The 23,082-nt window shown below is 44.0% G+C and overlaps 1 protein-coding gene across 3 annotated transcripts in view; it reads right to left on the bottom strand.

Annotated features, from left to right (window-relative positions):
- LOC120913215 (carbonic anhydrase 12-like) overlaps window positions 1-23,082 on the bottom strand; it is a 46,616-nt gene that overhangs the window by 1,991 nt on the left and 21,543 nt on the right. For 2 of the 3 annotated variants that reach the window (XM_040323010.1, XM_040323011.1), the window contains exons 2-7: window positions 20,664-20,734; window positions 18,330-18,359; window positions 12,998-13,162; window positions 8,693-8,844; window positions 6,727-6,819; window positions 3,349-3,412 (exon numbers count right to left, since the gene is read on the bottom strand). In XM_040323010.1, the coding sequence (XP_040178944.1) occupies window positions 3,349-3,412; window positions 6,727-6,819; window positions 8,693-8,844; window positions 12,998-13,162; window positions 18,330-18,359; window positions 20,664-20,715 (556 nt within the window). In that variant the 5' untranslated portion in view covers window positions 20,716-20,734. Of the gene's footprint in view, window positions 1-3,348; window positions 3,413-6,726; window positions 6,820-8,692; window positions 8,845-12,997; window positions 13,163-18,329; window positions 18,360-20,663; window positions 20,735-22,263; window positions 22,326-23,082 lie in introns of those variants that run through there. The other variant, XM_040323012.1, reaches the window with a different exon arrangement.

The following is a 23,082-nucleotide window of genomic DNA, read 5'->3' as shown; positions in this document are numbered from 1 at the left end:
TGGAAACTGATCGGAAACTGATCGGAAACTAACTGCATGGTGTGAACTAGAGCCATTGGAATACATGGAAAACACTGTGCATGCATTTTTAGTGCAGAAAAAAAGCATACAAAACTAAACGGAACTGCGTCTGGTGTGAACTGGTCCGTAAATACAAATAATGCAGATCAGGGCTGCTTTTATACTTTGTTCTTTTGTCTTCCCCACATTTGTTTAGATCAGGCATGTCCAAAGTCCGGCCCGGGGGCCAATTGCGGCCCCCTTTCCAGTTTAATGTGGCCCCCCTGGTAATTTGGATATATACTGTATTTATCGGTGCTGTCTTGGAGGGGACAGGGAGGGGCGAGGAACGAGTGCTGTCAAATTACATACAGGAGAATCTCCTGTTTACCCGGCGGCATCTGCAAAATGAAGTCTCGTCTCCTGGGCTGCCATTGGATGACTCCTCTGTCTATCATAGGAGGCGGGACATTGTATTAAAGAGGCTGCTGTATGTAATCTGTTGGCGCTCGTCCCGCCCCCCCTCCCCTCCGAGGCTGCAGATGGGCATCGATCAGGCTGCATTCATGGGAATAGAGAGGCTGCATTCATGGCAATGGCGAGGCTGCATTCATGGCAATGGCGAGGCTACAGATGGGCACTGATTGGGCTGCATTGATGGGCTATGGCCCTCATTTTGCTTCACAGTCCTTTATTTACATTTTTTTTCTTGAAACTTCCCTCCTAAATAACACGCCCAAGCTCATCTCTTCACCACACACAGCCACAAAGGCAAGAGAATTCTTGTTGGGCAGTGTATTAGTGCTCGGGCAAACACACTTTTTTTAATGGTTTAAAGAATGTCAGCAAAATGGTCGGCCCTTACGCATGTTCACTCCATCAAATCTGGCCCTCTTTGAAAAAAGTTTGGACACCCCTGGTTTAGATATTGGATATTTCCCATTGCTCCAGTTTACTGCAAAAGCATAAAACATACTGCTGTGCCAGCGCCCCACAACCACATGCAGTGCATAGTGAGGTACAGTGGCGGCTGGTGCTCAACATTTTTTGGGGGGGTGCAAACAAACTGAAAAATTTGAAAAAAAAAAAACCAAACGCAGCCACTGTACCAAATCAAACGCTGCCACTGTGCCCATCAAACGCTGCCACTGTGCTCCAAATGTTGCCACTGAGCCCATCAAACGCTGCCACTGTGCTCCAAATGTTGCCACTGTGCCCATCAAACGCAGCCACTTTGCTCATCAAATGCAACCACTGTGCCCCCGCCCGCTTTCTGCCCTTACCTTGTCTCGGGTGGGCAGCGGGTGACGGTGGCAGGCGGCGAGCGTTGTTCTCCATTTCTTCTTCGATGAGGAGGACTCTTCTCCCGCCTGCTCCAACTCTCTCCTCTGCTATGATTGGATGCCTGATAGGCGTCCAATCACAGCGTCTGTCCTTTCAGCCAATCAGGAGACAGGTAACACAGACCCGGTGCACCTGATTGGCTGAGAGGCGGGTCAGTGTTAGCAAAGCGGAATTTCATCCCTTTGCTTTGCTAACACACAGCTGAGTGAATAGCGAACGCACAGCGTTGCGCCCCCTATTCACATTTTTGGATGCCTATTAGAGCCAATTGCTCTAATCAGGTGCTTCCAAAATCCATCCCCACCGCTGTAATCCAGGCGCCTGAAAAGGGGCTGGCACCTCAATAGGGGGTGTCGGCAACGACCATGCTATCTATCTATGGTAATTAGAGCAGTGACAAGAGAGGGGGGGGGGCGCTCCTGCACCCTTTATGGACGCACCGCCACTGGTGAGGTATGTGATCCAGCACAGGAAAGCAAAGCCACTTTGCCGCCATAAAAAGGTGTTATGTGGACAGTAAGTGGTTGAATGGTATTAACCCAAAACTATAATATATTGCAGCTTATCAATCATTAGATGTGGTGGCTGCATTTGTTTTATTTTTAGGTTTTTGTCTCTCTGTTTTCACTACTGTCAGTAACACACCTCCTGTATTAAAGTGCCCACACTCTGGATGAAGGAGCACAGGCAACGCCTTTGGACAGCAGCATTGTAAATCTGGGGGGGGGGGGGGGGGGGGAGTGTTAGATGTACTAGCAGATTAACAAAAAAAAATCCACCATTCCCTTGCACATTATTTTCTCGAAAGCAGTATATTAACGAAGAGAAAATTGAATGATTGTTAATACGGATATTTTCGTCCAATTTTCTAATAATATGTACTAGGCTTTAGATACACTAACACATTGAAGCTGGACTCCAGCTCACACTTTATAAGCAGTTACAGTAAACCTTTTGTTTTTCCCTTTTTGGGATAAAAGTTTTACATGAATAAATAAAAGCGGAGTATTGTAAGTACCCTTGTTAGTGGTAAATGGTTTGTCTCATCCCTGTAACTGCTACATCTGAAAGAGAGCTTGTTCTTTTGAAAAACTAGAGACTTACTGGCTGGATCACCAGGTGAAAATAAAAAGACTAAAAAATAAAACAAATGCAGCCATCACATCTAAGAATTGGTAAACTGCAATAAATGTTTTTGGTGTGCCACTACTTATATTGGCATGGGGCAGGGTCACTCGGACCATTTAGGCTTTGAAGAAGGGAGCACGCCCCAGAAACGCGTCAGCCGTCCAGATGTCTGAGGTTCTACTGGCAGGTGCCGCAAGGTCCAGTCCAGCTGTCTGAAAAGCGCTTACTCTATTTCCCTTGTGAGTAGGACTATTGCTTTTTATTCTGTTTTTAATTAAATTTTAAGTGGTAATGCACAAGGTCGGTGCGCCCTCTTTTCTTTTCTTTCTGCAGGGTCACCGTGTGACATCATCTGGAGGCCACACCCCGTGTGACGTCACCGCATGTGGCATGATGGGTGGTGATGTCAGAAGGGGCAGGCCTCCGGTGACCTCGCCCCCATGCCATTTAATGGATTAAAGGATTAAAGGGGGTTCCCAGATTGCGCTAAGCCTGCCCCCCGCAGACCCAAACAACCAACACACAGGGTTGTCAGGAAGAGGCCCTTGTCCCCATCAACATGGGGATGAGGTGCTTTGGGGCAGGGGGCAGCCCCAAAGCACCCACCCCCCTCATGTTGAGGGCATGCGGCCTAATATGGTTCAAGAGGGGGGCGCTCGCTCGTCCCCACCCCTTTTCCTGACTGGCTGGGCTGCGTCTTTGGATAAGGGTCTGGTATGGACTTAGGGGGACCTTTTGCTAAAAAAAAAAAAAAAAAGTTATTTTGAAAAATCCAATCAAAAATACATATCTAAGTGAAAAGATAAAACAAAGACATTTTATAACGTTATACATTTTATGGTGCACCAATATGTTTCTAAAGGAAGAGGAGCTTACCTTTGTAGGCCACGTCAGGGAGAGCATCAATTAAAGGGGTGAGAGCTTCATTTTTTGATCCAAGCTTTAATTAAAAAAAATATTTTATGATGGTCTGAATACAAGACACCAGAAGTATGTTGGCTTTCAAAATGAATCAAAAGGTGTGGGCAATGTAGGGAAGAGCAGGGTGTGGAACAACCATTCATAAGAAGGGTTCTGCGGTACTCTAGGGTTTCTCCAGAGGTTGCTAGTGGTTTATTGAGCTGTGGCTAACTGACCTTCCATCTGAGGGTACCTGTATATTTACAGGGCCAATGCCACTTGGCAAACTCAAAGGCATAACACCATTGATCTTTTTAGCCGTCTGTTAGGGTGGCATTCTGACCGCGACTGTATAGGGGGGCATTCTTTTCATAGACCACCAATTTTAGACGCATTTTTCTAATGACCCCCAATGATTTGGTTGTAGCAGGGGTTCTTCAAGCCCTGAAATTTCTTTCAAGGACTTGAAGGTAGGGGTTCTTAACCTGGGATCCATGGACCCCTAAGTGGTCCATAGATGGGTTTCAGGGGGTTGTGAGGGTCAGATAAAAAAAATAACATACATTTACTATACAACCCTCCTCCTTTTCCCAACCTGTGCTTACCATTTCGTTTTTTTAAACATGTGGCAACAATCTCCCATATTCTTCATATGTCTGGGCTATGAGGTAGAGTGGCAAGACGGAAGCCTTTTCTTACCAAGAAAAACATCCAAGCCTGGCTAAATTGTGCAAAAACCCATCTGAAGTCTCCCAAAAACAGATGGAAAAATGTGTTATGGTCTTATGAACTTTTTGGCCATAATTCCAAAAGATATGTTTGGCACAAAAAAAACACTGCACATCACCAAATGAACACCATACCCACAGTGAAGCATGGTGATGGCAGTGATTGAACATACAGTGCTAAGACTGAGAATTTTGGGATTTTGTGGGAGATGTAAGGTGTGTAAAGCCAGACAGCTACCATCCCCGATATTTTGAACAGAGTCCCACCCATGTCTCTTTCTGTTCATGGTGGTGGCAGTATCATGCTTTGGGGCCGTTTTCCAGCTGAAACAAGGGCCTTGGTCAAGGTAGAGGGAATTATCAACAGTTCCAAATACCGGTCAATATTGGGACAAAACCTTCTAGCTTCTGCTAGAAAGTTGAACATGAAGAGGAACTTCATCTTTCAGCAAGGTAACGGCCCAAAGCATACATCCAAATCAACAAAGAAGGTTAAAGTTTTGGAATGGCCCAGCCAGAGCCCAGACCTGAATCCAATTAAAAACCTGAGGGGCGATCTGAAGAGGGCTGTGCACAGGAGAGGCCCTCATAATCTGACAGATTTTATTTTTTTTTGCAAAGAAGAGTGGACAAATATTGGCAAGTCAAGATGTGCAATGCTGATAAGCCTCGTACACACGACCGGTTTTCCCGGGAAGGGAAAACTGCCAGGAGAGCATTTGGCCAGGAATCACGGCCGTGTGTATGCTCCCTAGCAGTTTTCCCGTCAGGAAAACAGCCAGGAATCCTGATGGGAAAATAGAGAACCCTGCTCTCTTTCTCGTCGGGATTCCCGGCACAGTGTTTCCTGCCGAGAAAACCGGTTGTCTGTATGCTTACCTGCCTTGTAACGAAACCGTGCATGCTCAATAAGACTTTGAGGCATGCGCAGTAGCATACAAGGTTAGTGTGGGGTGTAGCAAGATGGCGGAGACGGCCGGCATCGAATGTGACGAGCGCCGGCTCATCGTAGTCAAAAGAACGGCGGTTCTTTTGAATGGCTGTCTATATGCACAGCTTTTCAAGAAATGCTTGCCAGGAATCCCATCAGGAAAACCAACGTTTTTTTTTCCTGACGGGATTCCCGGTCATGTGTACAGGGCTTTAGACTCATACCCGGTCTAGAGAAATCTCTCTCTTTGATAGAAAACTGGATGACAAAGAGTTATCTTAAACTCAACGGTTCAAAAACAGAACTTCTTCTGTTTCACGCCAATCGAAAGAATCAAATTGCAACAACTTGGACACCTCCGCCCATTCTGGGCAAAATCATCACCATTAGCACCAAAGTCAAAAGTCTCGGAGTCATCTTCGACACCTACATGACAATGGATGCACAAATAGGGTCAGTAGTCAGCGGATCGCACCACCTGCTGCGCCTACTATGCAGACTTATTCCATTTATTCCTAAAGAAGACAGCAGTCGTGGTGGGAACAATTGTTAACTCCAGACTTGACTATGCAAATGCCCTTTACCTCAGACTCCCAAAGTACCAAATCACTCGCCTGCAAGTCGTTCAAAACACGGCTGCTAGACTTGTGACTGGGAAAAAAACATGGGAATCAATCTCACCTTCACTGAGAAGCCTTCATTGGTTGCCAGTAAAAGACAGAATCACTTTTGAAGCACTCTGTCTGACGCATAAGTGTATTCTAGGAAATGCCCCCCAATATCTATGCGAAAAACTAAAAGCCTAAAACCCCAATCGCGTTCTGCGATCCACCAACCAAAATCTCCTCCAGATACAAGTCCAAAGGAGAAAGAAGATTTGCGGTCCAAGGCCCCAGACTATGGAACGCTCTACCAACCAGCATTTGGTTGGAGGAGAATCACTTGGCCTTTAGGAGAAAGATCAAAACCCATCTCTTTTGAGTTTCAAAGGAGAAATGGACAAACGAGCGCCCAGAGGCGATTCAGTTTGCATGTGCTTCAACAAAGTATTATTTCAAAGGGGTTGTAAACCCTCATGTTTTTTCACGGGGTCCCGGCTCTTGATTGGATATATTGATAGCAGCACAGCCTTTGGCTCCCACTGCTGTCAATAAAATCCAATGATGCTGGCGCCGGGGGCGGTGCCAAGTCATACATTCGGCGGCTATGGACGCCAAATGAATGACTCAGGAGGGCGCCCGCAAGGTAACCCCCCTGAGAGAGCACTTCTCCTAGGGGGTTATCTGATGCAGGGAGGAGCCGCGAGAGTCGCCGAGGGACACTCTGTGCAAAACGAGCTGCACAGTGGAGGTAAGTATAATATGTTTGTTATTTAAAAAAAAAAAAACGATCCTTTACAATCACTTTAAGGGTTTTCACACTTATGCAACCATATTATTTTAGTTTTTTATTTACACTTCCCTCCACCTAAAAGAAAATTAATTTTGTTGTTCAACAGAGTTGTACAGTTTATAGGTCACATCAAAAATGGAAAAAGTTCTGAAATGATTTATCTCATTTTTTTACATCACACAAATCTGACATTTTAACAGGGGTGTGTAGACTTTTTATATCCACTGTATATTCATTGCAATCTTTATACAAAACTGTCTACCATTTCCTAACAAATGCTGCTTTAGAGATAATGCAACTTACCTCAAAAAGTACACTAACTACCGACAGGCCATCTGGGTTTTCTTTGGCTGTTGTCATATCTCCATACTTTGTATTATAAAACACGAAATGCATCTAAAATAAAATAAAAAAAAGTTAAAGGTACATCACAGCAAACAAGAATAGACATTTAGGCCTAGATTCACGTACCCCGGCGTAAGTGTGGGTGGGTGTAGCGTATTGTATTTACACTACGCCGCCGCAACTTAGAGAGGCAAGTGCTGTATTCACAAAGCACTTGCGTCCTAAGTTACGGCGGCATAGCGTTAATGTGCCGGCGTAACCCTGCCTAATTCAAATTGTGAAGAGGTGGGCATGTTTTATGCAAATACAGCATGACCCCGCGTAAATGACGTTTTGAACGTATGGCGCATTCGCTGTCCGTGGACGTATCCCAGTGCGCATGCGTCGGATAGAATGCCTAAGATACGTCGAACACTGCCTACAACGTGAACGTAACTTACGCACAGCCCTATTCGCGTACGACTTATGCAAACAACGTAAAAAGATACGCTTGTTCCGACGTCCATACTTTTCATGGGCTACGCCACCTAGAGACCAGCTTTATCTTTACGCCGGCGTATGTCTTACGTAAACGGTGTAACTAATTGCGACGGGCGTACGTACTTTCGTGAATCGGCGTATTTTGCTCATTTGCATATTTGACGCGGAAAACAACGGAAGCGCCACCTAGCGGCCAGCGTAAATATGCACCCTAAGATACGACGGCGTAGGAGACTTACGCCGCTCGTATCTTAGCCAAATTTAAGCGTATCTGGTTTCCAGAATACGCTTAAATATACGATGGCGCAGATTCGGACTTACGACGGCGTATCTACTGATACGCCAACGTAAGTCTCTGAGAATCTGGCCCTTAGACTACATACATACCAATGTGTTAACAGTAGAATTGGATATGTGTTTTTTTTCTTCCATTCTTATACTATTATGCCGCGTACACACGGTCGGAATTTCCGTCAACAAATGTTCGATGTGAGCTTGTTGTCGACCGTGTGTAGGCTCCATCGGACATTTGCTTTTTGGAATATCCGACAACAAATGTTTGAGAGCTGGTTCTCAATTTTTCCGACAACAAAAGTTCTTGTCGGAAATTCCTATCGTCTGTATGGAATTCTGACGCACAAAAATCCTACGCATGCTCGTAATCATTGAACTTCATTTTTCTCGGCTTGTCGTAGTGTTGTATATGACCGCATTCTTGGCAATCGGAATTTTCCGACAACATTTGTGTGACCGTGTGTATGCAAGACAAGTTTGAGCCAACATTCCGTCGGAATAAAAAACATGGTTTTGTTGTCGAAATGTCCAATCGTGTGTACGCGGCATTAGGGTTCTTTTTGTTGCCTTTCACAGGGCGAAAATAACAATCCCTTGTTGTTTTTTTTTTATTCAGAAGCGTTTCCACATGTGTTCCACCTATTCACTTTAATGGGCTGCCCTATGTGCATTTGTCAAGGGAAAGAAGCTCAGGGACCACATTTTGGTCCTGAGCCAAGTGCGATTCTTGCACGTTCAGTTATGCAACAATCGTAGCAAAATGGGGTTCCATAAAGGATGACATGGCATAGATTTGCCCATGATTCTGCCTTTGAGTCTAAATCGCAAATTGTGAATGGGGCCTAATATTCTAATCTTAGAGAAAAAGAAGCCTTAAAAACATTCAACCATTAAAAGTTAAAGAACATTCTACCAGTAGAACATTTTTATTTTATTTTTTTGTAAAACCGCACTTCTCTTTTAAGGGCTATCAACCAAAAACCCTTTCTAACACCAGAGCATGCAAAAAATTGAATATCATATAATTTAAAATTGAAAAATTATTAATTCCAATTTAGAAAATATTTAAAAAAAAATTGCTTTTAACTCAACAGGACTTGACACTATATTAAAAAAATCCACATAATTATTGATCAAAAAAGTCACTTACCTCCAATGGGAAACCTTGGCCATTGATCAGATGTTCTGAACCTAGATTAGCAGAATTCTCATCTCCAAAGTGAATGTGAAACGTAGCAAGTTTGTAGGGGTTTTCAAGTCCTACCCTCGACAGATAATGCTCCGAACTCAATGATGCTTCAACTGCAGAGATACAGAACATTGAGGCACTGATCAAGTTACAAGTATATATACCGTATTTATCGGCCTATTGCGCCCCCTGATCTGGATGTGAAATTCCTGATTTTTTTTTTATTACTTACAGTATTGGTGTCTTGCCCGGCGTCCATCGGCGGTCTTGTCCGGTCTGGCGTCCGTCTGCGGCCTTCGTGGTGTCCCCCCCCGCTTGTCCCGCGCAGTCTCTGAGCCGATCCTTGCTTCCCGCGCTGTGTTTGAACGCCACCGACATATACCGAGCGCAGTACACTCGGGCACGCTCGGCTTCTCTCGCATAACCGCGAGGGGAGCCGAGCATGGCCGAGTGTACTGCACTCGGTATATGTCGGCGGCCGCGTTCAAACACAGCTCGGGAAGCGAGTATCGTCGTATATCGCGCACCCACGATTTTGCCCTGATTTTAAGGGCAAAAAAGTGCGCGGTATACACCGATAAATACAGTACTTCAAATGACAGCACTTTTTCTGTGAGCAATTTCCAATTCTCTTACATTTTGGCGGGCAGTCCTTTTCGCTCTCTGAGGCTCCATCCACACGTTGCTTCTACAGGAGTTTTGAGTTCTGCCTGTAGAATCAGCTCAATGTTATCCTATGTGTCCCTGCACATTAGGACGTTTACAGGCATATATTTTGAGTTCAAAGTTTTGAAGCAGGAACAAAAAAAACCTTCTGGTTCGTGTTTCTGATTAGAGCTCACTGGCAGAAAAAACGTATAACCCTTATAAACTTGTGTAGACTTTGTACAAATAATGCTCTATATGATAATTTTTTATTCCCAGCAGATGTTTTTTTTAAGCCTAGTGTGCATGGAGCCTTAATGTTGCATTTGGCGAGTGTCCGCTGACAAGGCATAGTTGTCCAGTATAGCCATTTTTGGATGTATTGGGTAATGGTCTCAAAAGGTACCCTTAACGATTTCGATTTGAGGCTTTGTTGGAGTAAATAGTGATAGGATCAGTTGTAAAATCTCAGAAGGTTCGATTTTAAAGACAGGAGCCCAACTCTGATAATTCAACTGGTCTTCAACATCTAGGTCAAAAAAGAATGAATATGTGTACAAGCACCTCCCTAATTATTAATTTACCCAAGCCATAAACTCTAATACCCAACCAACATTTAAAATAGAACTAAAAGCAAACTTTTATTGTCATTTTGGAGAGGGTAAGGGAGGGTTATAACTAAGACAACAACAAAACCTGGGGAATGCCCAGGGAAAAACCAAGCCTCCTTACCGACCATCCTGCAGAACAACCAAATGAACCTGTCTAACAGTATGCGTTAAAAACAGGGGTTTTGTCCGCAAGCATTTGCAAGCGCATGCGTGAGCCACAGAGCCCCGCCAAGGCACCCTGTAATCTGTGGTCTTAACACTAAACAATGAGCGTCCCCATAGTGGAGGCACATGCATTCTAATGGATAGATGGGGGAAGGTGGACTGAAGGGGAGCCACCCCTCCTTAAAGGTACAGGAGCACACCAAACACCCAGCATATAGCCCCTGTAATTTTTTATTTTTTTTTGCCATTTGTATTCCATTGGGGACCTCCTGTCCCATAGCCAAAACAGAAGTTAAGAGGAAATCCCCTATCACTGTATTTTCCGGCGTACATCCGAAAACCGGGGGTCGTCTGATACGCCGGGTGAAGCAGCCGCCAGATGGATGTTAGCGCCACCGGGATGCTCGGGAATACTGTATGCATACAGTTTGCACCGCTCAGCCAATCCCGGCGGGCGATCCAGTCTGTGATGAACACAGAGCCTGCTCGCATTGGAGGCAACCTCTGCCAATCCAAGCAGGCTACATTACAGTGAGTCAGAGCAGCGCAGGCTGATGATGTCGCAGCCTCTACCAATCCGAGCAGGTCTTGTATTCAATATTTAATATAATACATTGCTTACCGTGATTGACTCAGCGCCGTATGGCTCCAAGACAGGATGAAAGCATGAAGCAGTGGCTGTGTGTCATGTGATGGTGTTGCTGCCTGCAATCCCGGATCCTGCTCATCTCTATTGCTCCTTGGAAGCCCCTCCCCCCACCAGAGCACCAAAGTATATGAATTTAAGTGAGTACAAAAAATAATGATTGTATAAAATCGCAGAATACAGGTATGCCATTATTTATGAAGAACAAAAAAAATAAGCTGCCCTTTTAGTACTGCCATTGTCATCATGTTCAATCTTAATCTAATTATAATGCAGGATATTGATTTTCTTATTTTGTCCCTCTCTCCTATACAAATGGTAAAAATATGTATTTTTATGTTTATCTCCTGGCTCATTTTTGTGCTGCAAGACAACACTTCCTAGTTTTCAGAGTAAGCTGGACCCGCTGCCTCCTAGGATTGCTACGTCAAAGCCCTGACTGTGCAGCGCATATGTGCACGTGCTGTAAGCAACACCTTATTTTCTGGCAGTGCCCCTCCCGAGACTAGACTCTGTAGGCAGTTGTGTACTGACATCTGGGGCAGATCCAGAGATCAATGGGCTGGATCTGTATATGTCAGCATTTGTTCCAAGAAGGTGGGCATCTAGATAGTGGGTTTGTCACAAACTATGGTGAACGGGAGTGAACCACAACTGCGGTTGAGGAAAGAATTCAATGCACCGCCCTATGTTATGTGAGATTTCAGTACTGGGCCCCAGGCGTCACTCCAATCAGAGAACAGGAGTTTGGGGGATCACTACATCATCTCTCACATAATGGAATGCGTTGAGCTACTAAGGGTGGAGGTATTACAACATGCCTCCAGCCGTTAGCGTAGAAAATTTACAATAAAGATCAACGAGCACAACTGCATTAAGGATACCAATGCACTTCTCTATGCAAGTGATTATCAGTACGGGACCCCAGGCGTCACTCCAATCAGAGAACAGGAGTTTGGGGGTTCTCTACATCATATCACTTTAACATAAAGGAATGCATTGGGCTACTAAGGGAGCAGGTATAAAATACCTATAACCCTTAGCATGAAAATATAAGAGTGAACATGTTCAGTAACTTAGGGCGTGAGCCCGTATACATTTAACAACGTATGTCAAGCACGTAGCATATTAGAATACTGTAAGCAATTAATATTTGCATAAGAGAGGCTAGTATAGCTCAGCAGTATTGAGAGTGTATGTCCCTTTAAGATATTCCCCAGCAGGCAACTGAAGATACACTAAGTAATCCTAAGCAATAGATTGGTATTAAGTAAGGTAGATTCAAATACAGTACTTAGAAGAAGGTATATGTGAAGCGGGTAATTGTACAGCAATAACTGTAACGTAGTAATGCTACTTATCCATCTGCAGGGATTTTTCACACTTTAGAAGTCGACCTCTGTAGGGACTGTGTTGGGAAATAGCATGTGTTTCCTTGAAGATTGCTTATACCTCTACCTGAACTTTATGCTCCCTTTGTTGGAGGGTCCTTTAAAGCTGGTAATATCTATCATTGTGTCTGGGTTTTTAAGTGCTCCACAACTTCCATGAAATGGTAAAATCTCACACACCTTATTGTATGCGCTCCTGAAGCGATATGCAAGACCCACCTATGTTGTAGCCTCTATCCTTGCAAGGTCCACTTATGTTGCAGTTCCCCAACCTGGCCAGGTCCGCTTAAAGTATGTTGCAGCCCCCCACTCTTCCAAGGTCCACTCATGTTGCAAACTCTTCCTCCCACACCTTTGCAAGGTCCTACTATGTTGCAGCCCCCCCCCCCCACCACTCTACCCCATCAGTTAGATGCTGCATCTGTCTCCCGCCAGTTCTGAGTATGAGCCGAAGCGATTACACTCCACTGATCGCTCGGTTCTTGAAACTCCCTGAGCCGAGAGCTGGCGACTGTCATTCACTGGCTTTCTTCTTCGCCCCCCTCCCCGAGCTCACTGGAGCGCTGGGCTGTGGAGGGGCGGGAGCGGCCGGCTCAACCTCTAAGCCTCCCGACCTTATGGAGAACGATCCACAGAGGATGTACAGTCAAACAAGCTTTGGCTGTACTAAAATACATCGTCATAAAAATTTCAGAGGATCATTGACAATCAAAGTGATTTTGATGATCACATAATGGGAGTTTTGGAAAAAAAATAATGGATTAAATAAATATTTCATAAGAAATGCAGCTTAAAATGACACACTTACCTGTGTGCCCGTTATTAGTGAGAACAGCTAAGGAAGATCCTGATATACCATCAACTTGTAGAGGGCCCAGAGTAGAATAGTTTATGGTCTCGGATGTTATGATATTAATAGGTGACTGGGAGTTCTGTCCACATATTGGATAATGTGCGCTCCAGGTTGCAGGTTCTAATAAGTAAAGGACATATATGCAATCTGTTAGAGAAAATGCTTTACCAAACCTCTGGTGTACTCTGTGTGTACAAATTAAAATATAGGATTTTATCATGTCTGCGAAGCTCTTTTGTATCTTTTTTTTCGTTTACTACTTATTTTGTATGTATTTCACACAGTGGAGGATTCATAACTATTGTCATAACCTTTGCCACCCCCCATCAAATCATTCTCTGCAGCTATTACCTTTTTGTACCACCACCCAGGGGTGGACTGACAAGTGACAACTCATGGGGCCCCGGGCAATAGAAGATTATGGGGCCCCTGGGCTTACAGATGGCCACCACGCTAGGAGGCAGTGCAGAGGCGGGGTAGCTAAAATATCTGGATTTTCACATCAAAAGCATGTCGGTTTTCGGACATATCAGGGACAGATGTAAAAAAAACACAGATTTTTACATACTGTCCTTGGTTTTACTGAGCCTGGCAACCCTGATGGGGCCCCCCGGGCAGTGCCCAAGTGCCCCAATGGTCAGTCCGCCCCTGCCACCACCCCCTCCCTTTAGAATGTAATCTCTATGAGCCGGGCCCTCCTGTACCTTCTGTATTGAACTGTACTGTAATTGTGCTGTCCCCCCTCTACATTGTAAAGCGCTGCGTAAACTGTTGTCGCTATATAAATCATGTATAATAATAATAATCTCTGTTGTGGAAACTATTTTAATAGAAACAAATCAAAATATAGGATTTTATGGAATTTAGTCTTTTTTTTTTTTTGCAGATCTTTAACTGCTTTTGTTCTGCAGATGTTGAGAATGAGTGACAGGATTGCACTGCACCCCCTGGTATCCCTTTGGGTATGCACGTTTGTCACCAAAGATGAAACTTTGATGACAATGCCAATTGCCAATGATACTTGCAAATACACTGTGCATACCTCTAGGGAGCTAATCGGCTAATTATAAAGCGGTGCAGTTGGGAATACTAAGTGCGCACACTCGTGGTAGTTATAGAACATTTTATCTGTTTACAAACTAAAATTGAATGGCAATACAAACCACTTATGCAAAAGTCATACATAATTTTTTAATTAAATTTTAAGCTTTTCATTTTGTTTAATTAAAAAATAAGTATATTTGCATTTTACAGCCTTTATACTTTTTTTATTTATTTACAGAGTTCCACAATGCCTACAGCCTCTATTGCCAACATTATCTCTGAGGAGAGGCCTGGGAGACCAAGAGAGGGTCTGAGAGGCTGGGGAAGCCAAGGCGGCTAGCAAGAGTGAGCAAACCCAGAGGGGGCTGGAGAATCATATTTGGAGGCCAGGAGTGGGCCTGTGCATCAAGGTCAAAATACGTTCAAAATACGGCCGCTCGACTAGTGACTGGAAAAAAACCATGGGAATCAATCTCACCTTCACTGAGATCCCTTCATTGGTTGCCAGTAAAAGACAGAATAACTTTCAAGGCACTCTGCCTAATACATAAGTGTATTCAAGGCAACGCCCCCCAATATCTATGCGAAAAAATAAAAGCCCATAACCCCAATCGCATTCTGCGATCCACCAATCAAAACCTCCTCCAGATACCCAAAGCCAGATACAAGTCCAAAGGAGATCGAAGATTTGCAGTCCAGGGACCTCGCCTGTGGAATGCACTACCAACCACCATCCGACTGGAGTCAGACCACTTGGCCTTCAGGAGAAACCCATCTCTTCTGAGGTCAAGGGGTTCCTTACCCATGAAATGGATACAGCGCCCAGAGGCGATTCAGTTCGCATGTGTTGCGCTTTACAAGTCTCTCACTCACTCACTCACTCACTCACTTAAGGTACTGCAATCAAGGCTGAGCCTAATGCTTGAAAAATTTAATTTAAAATTATCGTGTGTGGGCTTCACATCATTTTTCAGGTTCTGAAAAACGACAAAAAAATGTTTCAAACATGCTGCATTTTTTAACGACAATGTCGTTTTTCGGGTTGTAAAAAATGGTCGTGTGTGGGCTAAAATGACGTGAAAAACCCTCTTTTACTAACACGGAATCGGCTAAAGCAGCCCAAAGGGTGGCGCCATCCACATGGAACTTCCACTTTATAGTGCCGTCGTACGTGTTGTACGTCACTGCGCTTTGCTAGAGCATTTTTTTTAACAATTGTGTGTGGGCAACATCGTTTTAATGATGAAGTTGGAAATTTTTTATTTTTTTTCTACAAGCTGAAAAACTTTTTTTTTTACAAGCCAAAAAATGATCGTGTGTACGCGGCATTAGAGCCAAGTGGCACTGTATTTTTCATTAGTTGTGTTTGCTGAAGAAGAACCCCTGAATGAGAAACCTGCTGTTGTAAGAACTTTCTTTTTATTTCCTTGAAAAAAAAAAAAAGTGCCGACTGCCGTGGCTCACTATAAAAACACATATGCCACTGAAACATCCCCCATATCACACTCCATATTGCTGACATAACATACATTGAATATTATTTACACACTATGATTTTTGGACTACCAGGGCACCCAAAAACACAAATGCTGCAACCTGTAGGTACCTGATTTAAATTTAGGTGGGAAGTTTAACCACTTCCAGCCCAAGGCGTCATATGACACTCTGGACTTTGAGTGGCGATATCTGTATGATAGGTGCAGCTACAAGCATCACTTAGACATCTGTTTTCTGCCAGCGATTCCCTGCACTGTAAGAACAATAATGGCTGTTCAGCCACTTGATTGTTTTTACAGGCAGCGGGAGGGGATGCCCCCCCCCCCTTCCTGTCACCCTCTTGTGCTTCTACCGGCTCACCCGTGCGATTGCAAAAGGAATCCACCGGAAGTTTACCATAGAGAATACCGCAGGCCAGATGGTCCCCGGCAGTCTCTATGACCTTCGGAGGCCAGGCGTGACGTATGACACGTCATGTCTGGCCCAGCAGATGTAAATACTGCCATGTGTTCAGCTGGAAAGGCTGAAATCGCTTTTTTTTTTATCTCTTTTCAGGCTAGAGGAGAGACGTGGGGTCTTATAGAAAGTTTTTTTCAAAACAAAAATGTGGTTCAAAAATTGCTGTGCAAATACCATGTGACATAAAAATTTGCAATTACTGCAATTTTATTCACTAGGGTCTCTGCTAAAAAAAAAACATATATAATGTTTGGGGGTTCTGAGTAATTTTCTAGCAAAAAAAAATATTTTTACATGTAGGAGAGGAGTGCCAGAATAGGCCCGATATGCAAGTGGTCTGCCTACAACACAACTTTTTTTACTTTTCCAGTTTTTCTTTTTACTTCCCTGTGTTATTTTTCCAAATTTGACTATTACAGATTGCACAGCCAAGTCCTATTCTACAAAAAAAAAAAAAAAATCCAAGCTGACCGACTCACCTGTTTAGGTGATGTCCCCCCAAAGCACAGTTCCACTTCCAATTACTATGTGCAAAAGAATGGCCATGTACAGTTTGAATAAATCGCAACTATATTGCGAGAGGTCTGGACCAAATTTGGAGATTTTTCCAATATGGTTGTGGAATTGTTTTGATTGCCTTTTTGGCTACCCCCTTTTTATTTTATACTTCAGTGATTCTTTTTTCCTATTATTGAAGAGGAACTTTAACCCCCCCCCCCCATTAATTTTTCATTAGGTTCCCGTTTACCCGATGCTGTGTGGTTAGGGTGACCACATGTCCCGGATTGCCTGGGACAGTCCCACATTTTGCAGGTCTGTCCCAGGTCCCGGGCACCTTCATTCCAGGACAATATAGTGTCCCGGAATACAGTGGAGATCCGAGCTGTCACTGGAGATGAGGCTGAGGGGCCGCCCGCTGTGTGTTAACCCCCCAAAAGTGAAGGACTACAGGTCCCAGCATGAACCCCCTCAGAGCTGAAGATGTGATACCCCCCCCAACTAGTGAAGAACTATGGTCCCAGCATGTATCCGTGAAATCTATGGGGGTCACACCCTTAAATCTTAGGGGTTCATGCTGGGAATTGTCATCCTTCAATTTTGGGGGGTCACATCCTTAGATATCAGAGGTTCATGCTGGAACTTGCAGTCCTTCACTTTGGGGGTATATAACCCCCCAAAGTGAAGGACTACAGGTCCCAGCATAAACCCCTCAGAGCTGAAGATATGACACCCCCCCCCCACAGCCCCAACTAGTTAGGAACTACAGGTCATAGCATGAACCCGTGAAATCTGTGGAGTCACACCCTTAAATCTCAGGGGTTCATGCTGGGACTTGTAGTCCTTAAATTTTGGGGCATGTGACCCCTCCCCTAAAGTGAAGGACTACAGGTCCCAGCATGAACCCGTGAAATCTATGGGGTCACATCCTTAGATACCAGGGGTTCATGCTGGGACTTGTAGTCCTTCACTTTTGGGGGATGTGACAACCACCCTCTCCACCCCCCCAAAATAAAGTGATGGGGTACAGGTCCGAGTGTGAACCCCTTTGGATCTGAAGATGTGAAACCCTCCCCCACCCCAAAAAAATTGCGTAAAAGGTATCAAAAATCATATTTGGGAGGGGGTCCCTGAATGGCAGTATGGAAATGTGGTCACCCTATGTGTGGTACTTGTTGCCCTGCTGAGATCCTCTCCTCTGCAGCCCCTGCTGGGGTCCTGCGCCACCATGTTCTCCTGTGTCGTCATCGGGGGACTTTTTGGCTCTTTGGGGGTTCAGGTGCTGTCTCCCAATGACATGCTGCTAGGCCTAAAACCTCCCCCTGTAGTAAGTGGAATTCCTGTATTGCTACCTGTGCCTCCTGGAATATGCACATTACATATCCCATGAGGCATTGCGGGTACTGACATCATTCAGGAAATAAATGGGAAGTAGGCCAAAACCTATTCATTAAAAAAAGTAAGTAAACATAAAAAAAAAGATGGATATTTGTGTAGCTGTGTGTTGGGATGGAGAGGAGGAAACTTTTGTTTTTTAAAGATCCCCTTTATTAAAATTCTTTCAGCACGGGAGACATATGCTCATACTCGGTTCTGTTGAGCCACAATGTTGACTGACCATAGACAGTTTATTCCCAATTAATATTTAACCACTGTATAATTTTTCATCCCTACAATCTATTACTCCATGCCAAATCAGGCATTTGCTTTTGAAATTTCTTGTCGTAAATATATAATCTTTTTATTTATTAGAGACAAATAATTATTTATTAGAAACAAACCTACTTACCGCATTGAAGGTCTTCATAGCACCAGTCTTCTAAAATACAGAATCAAATGCAACAGCATTCAAAACATGAATAGTTAAAAATCATCACCTGTAGAAGGTGTCAGTTGTTTAAATATGGATATTTTTTTTCTTTTTGTGCTGGACACTTTGTAGGTTATCAAATCTATATAACAAACTGACCCATTTGAATGAATTTACTGAAAGGCAAATAGGCTGTTCACTTTGCAAAGGAAACTGCACTTTGCAAGGGAAATTTCCCCAGAGTTTGGTGAATGTGGTGAAATTTCACTTTGCAAATAATACTCAATGAGGTGCAAGGAGAAAAAAAAAAAAGTTTGCCTGCACGTGATTGAATGATGAAAGTCAGCAGAGCTTCACCTCATTAACTAAGCTCTGGGGAAAATTGCCATTCCAAGGGGAAACTTCCCTTGCAAAGGCCATTTGCATATATATAACCATTAGAATTTAAATATCCCATTTAGTGCATGAGGTTTTTGGAACAATGATCTTGTATTGCTGCTGACCTTTGTCTGAAATGTAGAGTTAAGCTGGCCATAGATGGATCATAATATGGCCATTCACCAGCCATCAGCTGGATTTTATACCATCTATGGCTATTCCCACTCGATAGAAGTTGATATAACCAACCAGGGAGACGGACAGGAAGGCAGCGATCGCTGCAGGCAACACCCCCCCCAGGAGGCGGACAGTGGAAGGGAAGGCGGCAAGACAAACCTTAACATAGGAGGCAGGGGAGTGAAGAGCCAGGACATTGGGCTAGATTCAGGTAGCTGTTACCAGATACGCCGCCGTAATTTCAAATCTGCGCCGTCGTATCTGTACGCCGATTCTCAAAGGCAGATACGTTAAAAAAATAGGCTTCCTCAGCCGACGTAACTTGAATACGGCGGCGTATAATTGTCTGCAATATTACGCTGGCCGCTAGGGACGCTTCCGTTGTTTTCGGCGTAGAATATGCAAATGACCTAGATATGCCGATTCACAAACGTACGTACGCCTGGCGCAATTTATTTACGTTGTTTACGTTAGGCTTTTTCGATGTAAGATTTATTACGTCGTTTGCGTAAGTCGTTCGCGAATAGGGCTGGACGTAATTTACATTCACGTCGAAAGCAATGACGATTTGCGTCGGAATTTCGAGCATGCGCACTGGGATTCTTTCACGAACGGCGCATGCGCCGTTCGTAAAAAACGTAAAATGCGCGGGGTCAACCTAATTTAAATAAAACACGCCCCCTCATCATCATTTGAATGATGCGCGCTTACGCCGGCCCCATTTACAATACGCCGCCGTAAGTTAGGAGGCAAGTGCTTTGTGAATACAGCACTTGCCTCTCAAACTTACGGCGCCGTAATACTGGGCGCATCTACATGAATCTAGCCCCTTGCTTCTCCTCCGGGCTGAACAGGAAGTGTGTCCTAAGTCCTAAGACTCCCTGGCCAATCGGGTCTCAGTACCTGCTTCTTGATTGGCGGGGAGGAGAATCAGGATGACAATAGCGACGGTGTATCTGCCGGTCGTATCTATGCGACTGATTCAGAGAATCGGTTACGCATAGATATTCCTAAGATCCGACAGGTGCAACTGTGTTACACCGTCGGATCTTAGGCTGCAATTCCAGGCCGGCCGCTGGGTGACGTTTCAGGTTTTTTAGGTGACGAATATGCAAATGAGTTACGCGATTCAAAAACGAACGACCGCCCGCTGCTTTTTTTTTACGTCATTTGCATTCGGCTTTTTCCGGAGTATATTTACCCCTGGGTCTATGAGGCGCAGCCAATGTTAAGTATGGCCGTCGTTCCCGCGACGAAATTTGAATTTTTTACCTCGTTTGCGCAAGTCGTTCGTGAATACGGATGGACGTAATTTATGTTAACGTCGAAACCAATGACGTCCTTGGGACGTCATTTGGAGCAATGCACGCTGGGAAAATTTCCGGATGGCGCATGCGCTGTTCGATCGGTGCGGGAACGCGCCTGATTTAAATACTACACGCCCCCTAGCCGCAGAATTTGAATTCCGCCGGGAGATTTACGATACGCCGCCGCAAGTTTTGAGGTAAGTGCTTTGTGAATTAACCACTTTCCTCAAAAACTTGCGGCGGCGGATCTTAAATCAGATAGGTTAGCGGATCTAAAGATCCGCTAACCTATGTGAATCTGGCCCATCTTTTTTAGAATAAGGTGTCACTTGTGTTCCTTTATCTCCAAGTGGCTTAGAAGATCAGCTATAAACAGGAATTCTAGTCATCCATCCTACCTGGTAAAAAATGACCTTTTAAACCAACATCATAAACACCCAAAGTGTTCTACCTGAAGCCTGGCAGCAAAGAGCAAGGGAAAAAATGGCGATCAGGATGAGCATCTTCACAGTCTTCCACACACTGTAAAAAAAATAATAGTAATATAAATAAAAGCTTTGAATATATGATTTAGGATGTGTTTGTTTGTGAGCTAAGAAGACACACATCCAGGGCTCATGGTAAAATGTTTGCTTCATTGCCATTGTCACACTTGTGGAGCAACAGAAGAAAATTGGCTCTGCAGTGCTAATAGAGACGAATGGACAACTGAAAGCTGGCACATGAATGTATAACCTACCTTCCGGTATTTGCCCGTTCTGCATGGATAACTTCAAACTGAGTTAGAGATGAGTTGGCCCAAAAAAGTTTCAACCACTGAACCAGTGATTTTGGATCTGTGGTTTTGTGTTCTTGGGTTAGTAAAGACCCGTTGGAGGCCCATGCGAATGTTTATTTTTATTTTTTTCAAACACCAGTAGAGAGAGTGGGCCAGATTCACAGAAGAGATACGACGGCGTTTCCCTGAAACGCCGACATATCTCTCAGAGTATCTATGCGACTGATTCATAGAATCAGTTACGCATAGATAGCCCTTAGATTAGACAGGTGTAATTGTCTTACACCGTCGGATCTTAGGATGCTGTACCTCGGCCGCCGCTGGGTGGAGTTTGCGTCGTATTCCAGCGTCGGGTATGCAAATGAGGTTTTACGGCGATCCACAACGGCTTTTCGCGTTCATTACGTCGTTGCTAGTATAGTTTCCCGTCGCAAAGTTAGTCCTCGTTTTACCTGCCCTAACTTTACACAGCCCATGTTAAAGTATGGCCGTCGTTCCCGCGTCGAATTTCAAAAAAAAAAATTCTTGCGTAAGACGTCCGGGAATGCGAAAGTACGCTACGCATGTCGCCGTTCGAAAAAATGACGTCACTTCGTGCAAAGCACGGCAAGAATTTCAAAATGGAGCATGCGCAGTAGGTCCGGCGCGGGAGCGCGCCTAATTTAAATGGCACACGCCCCTTTGAATTACGCGGGCTTACGCTGGAGGCCGCCGGCGTAAGTTTTCACGCAAGTGCTTGGTAAATCAGGCACTTGCGATGAAAACTTGCGGCGGTGTAACGTATATACGATACGTTACGCCGCCGCGATTCTACGTGAATCTGGCCCAGTATTCTTGCCTAATGGAAAACCTGGATATTATTTTAAGAATAGCTGGTAAAAATTTGTTCAAATTTTGATCTAGTTTCCTTTTTGGAGAGCAAATAATATGCAATGCAGGACAGAAAACTGTGAAAAATGTTGCATCTTTGCCCGCATTAAGAACTGATTAATAGAATAATAAATCAGATCATCAGAGTGGAACTGTGGATATGAAAAATTGTTAGGAGTGCCACGTCCCAATAACTAAAGTTGAAAAAGGAGATATACACATATATATATATGGAGAAATACACATGTGTATAAGGCAGATGATGGACTTTGGAGGCGTAGTATATTTAAAAATATGGATATTTAATATGAAAATTCAAAATTAATAAAAAACAAAAATTACATAAAATAATGCCATAAAGAAGGCCTAAAATGACAAACATTGGCATGGCAAACCACCTCACCTACTACATATGGGTACAATTACAGAGAATCAACAAAAGTGGGAGACTCGCAACCACTTGATTATAGAAATTGAAGAAACCCTTGAAGTTCTCAGGAGGTGGAGTGTCACACGGTGCTCAGCCCGACATGTTGCGCGTTGGAAAAATGCTTCTTCAGGAGCTTACAATGAATTCTACAAGGTAATAATAGTAATAACAAATTGTATGATGAACAAGAAAAACAATAAATAACCACAAAACAGAAATATATCATTATGAAACTCTCATTTGTGCCCGCTTAATTACTCCTATGCAGCCCAAAGGGAAAAAGAAAAAAGAAGAAAAAAGAAAAAGAAGTGTTTCTTCAATTTCTATAATCAAGTGGTTGCGAGTCTCCCACTTTTGTTGATTCTCTGCAATTGTACCCATATGTAGTAGGTGGTTTGCCATGCCAATGTTTCTGTAATTTTAGGCCTTCTTTATGGCATTATTTTATGCAATTTTTGTTTTTTTATAAATTTTGTATTTTCATATTAAATATCCATATTTTTAAATATACTACGCCTCCAAAGTCCATCATCTGCCTTATACACATGTGTATTTCTCCATATATATATATATACCATATTTATCGGCCTATTGCGTGCCCCAGCGTATAGCGTGCACCCCCGAACTTGAAGAAAAATTCCTGGAAAAAAAAAATACTTACAGTTTGGATGCCCCTCGTCGGTGTCTTGCCCGTCGTTTATCGCATCCTGCCCGTCGTCCATCGCATCCATCGGCGGCCTCGTCCGGTCCGGCGTCCTTCTGCGGACATCGTGGTGTCCTCCCCGCTAGAAT

The sequence above is a fragment of the Rana temporaria genome, chromosome 9 (genome assembly GCF_905171775.1).
Source record: "Rana temporaria chromosome 9, aRanTem1.1, whole genome shotgun sequence".
Classification (NCBI taxonomy): Eukaryota; Metazoa; Chordata; class Amphibia; order Anura; family Ranidae; genus Rana; species Rana temporaria.
Note: the sequence above shows the minus strand (reverse complement) of the source record. Positions and strands in the feature narration are given on the sequence as shown.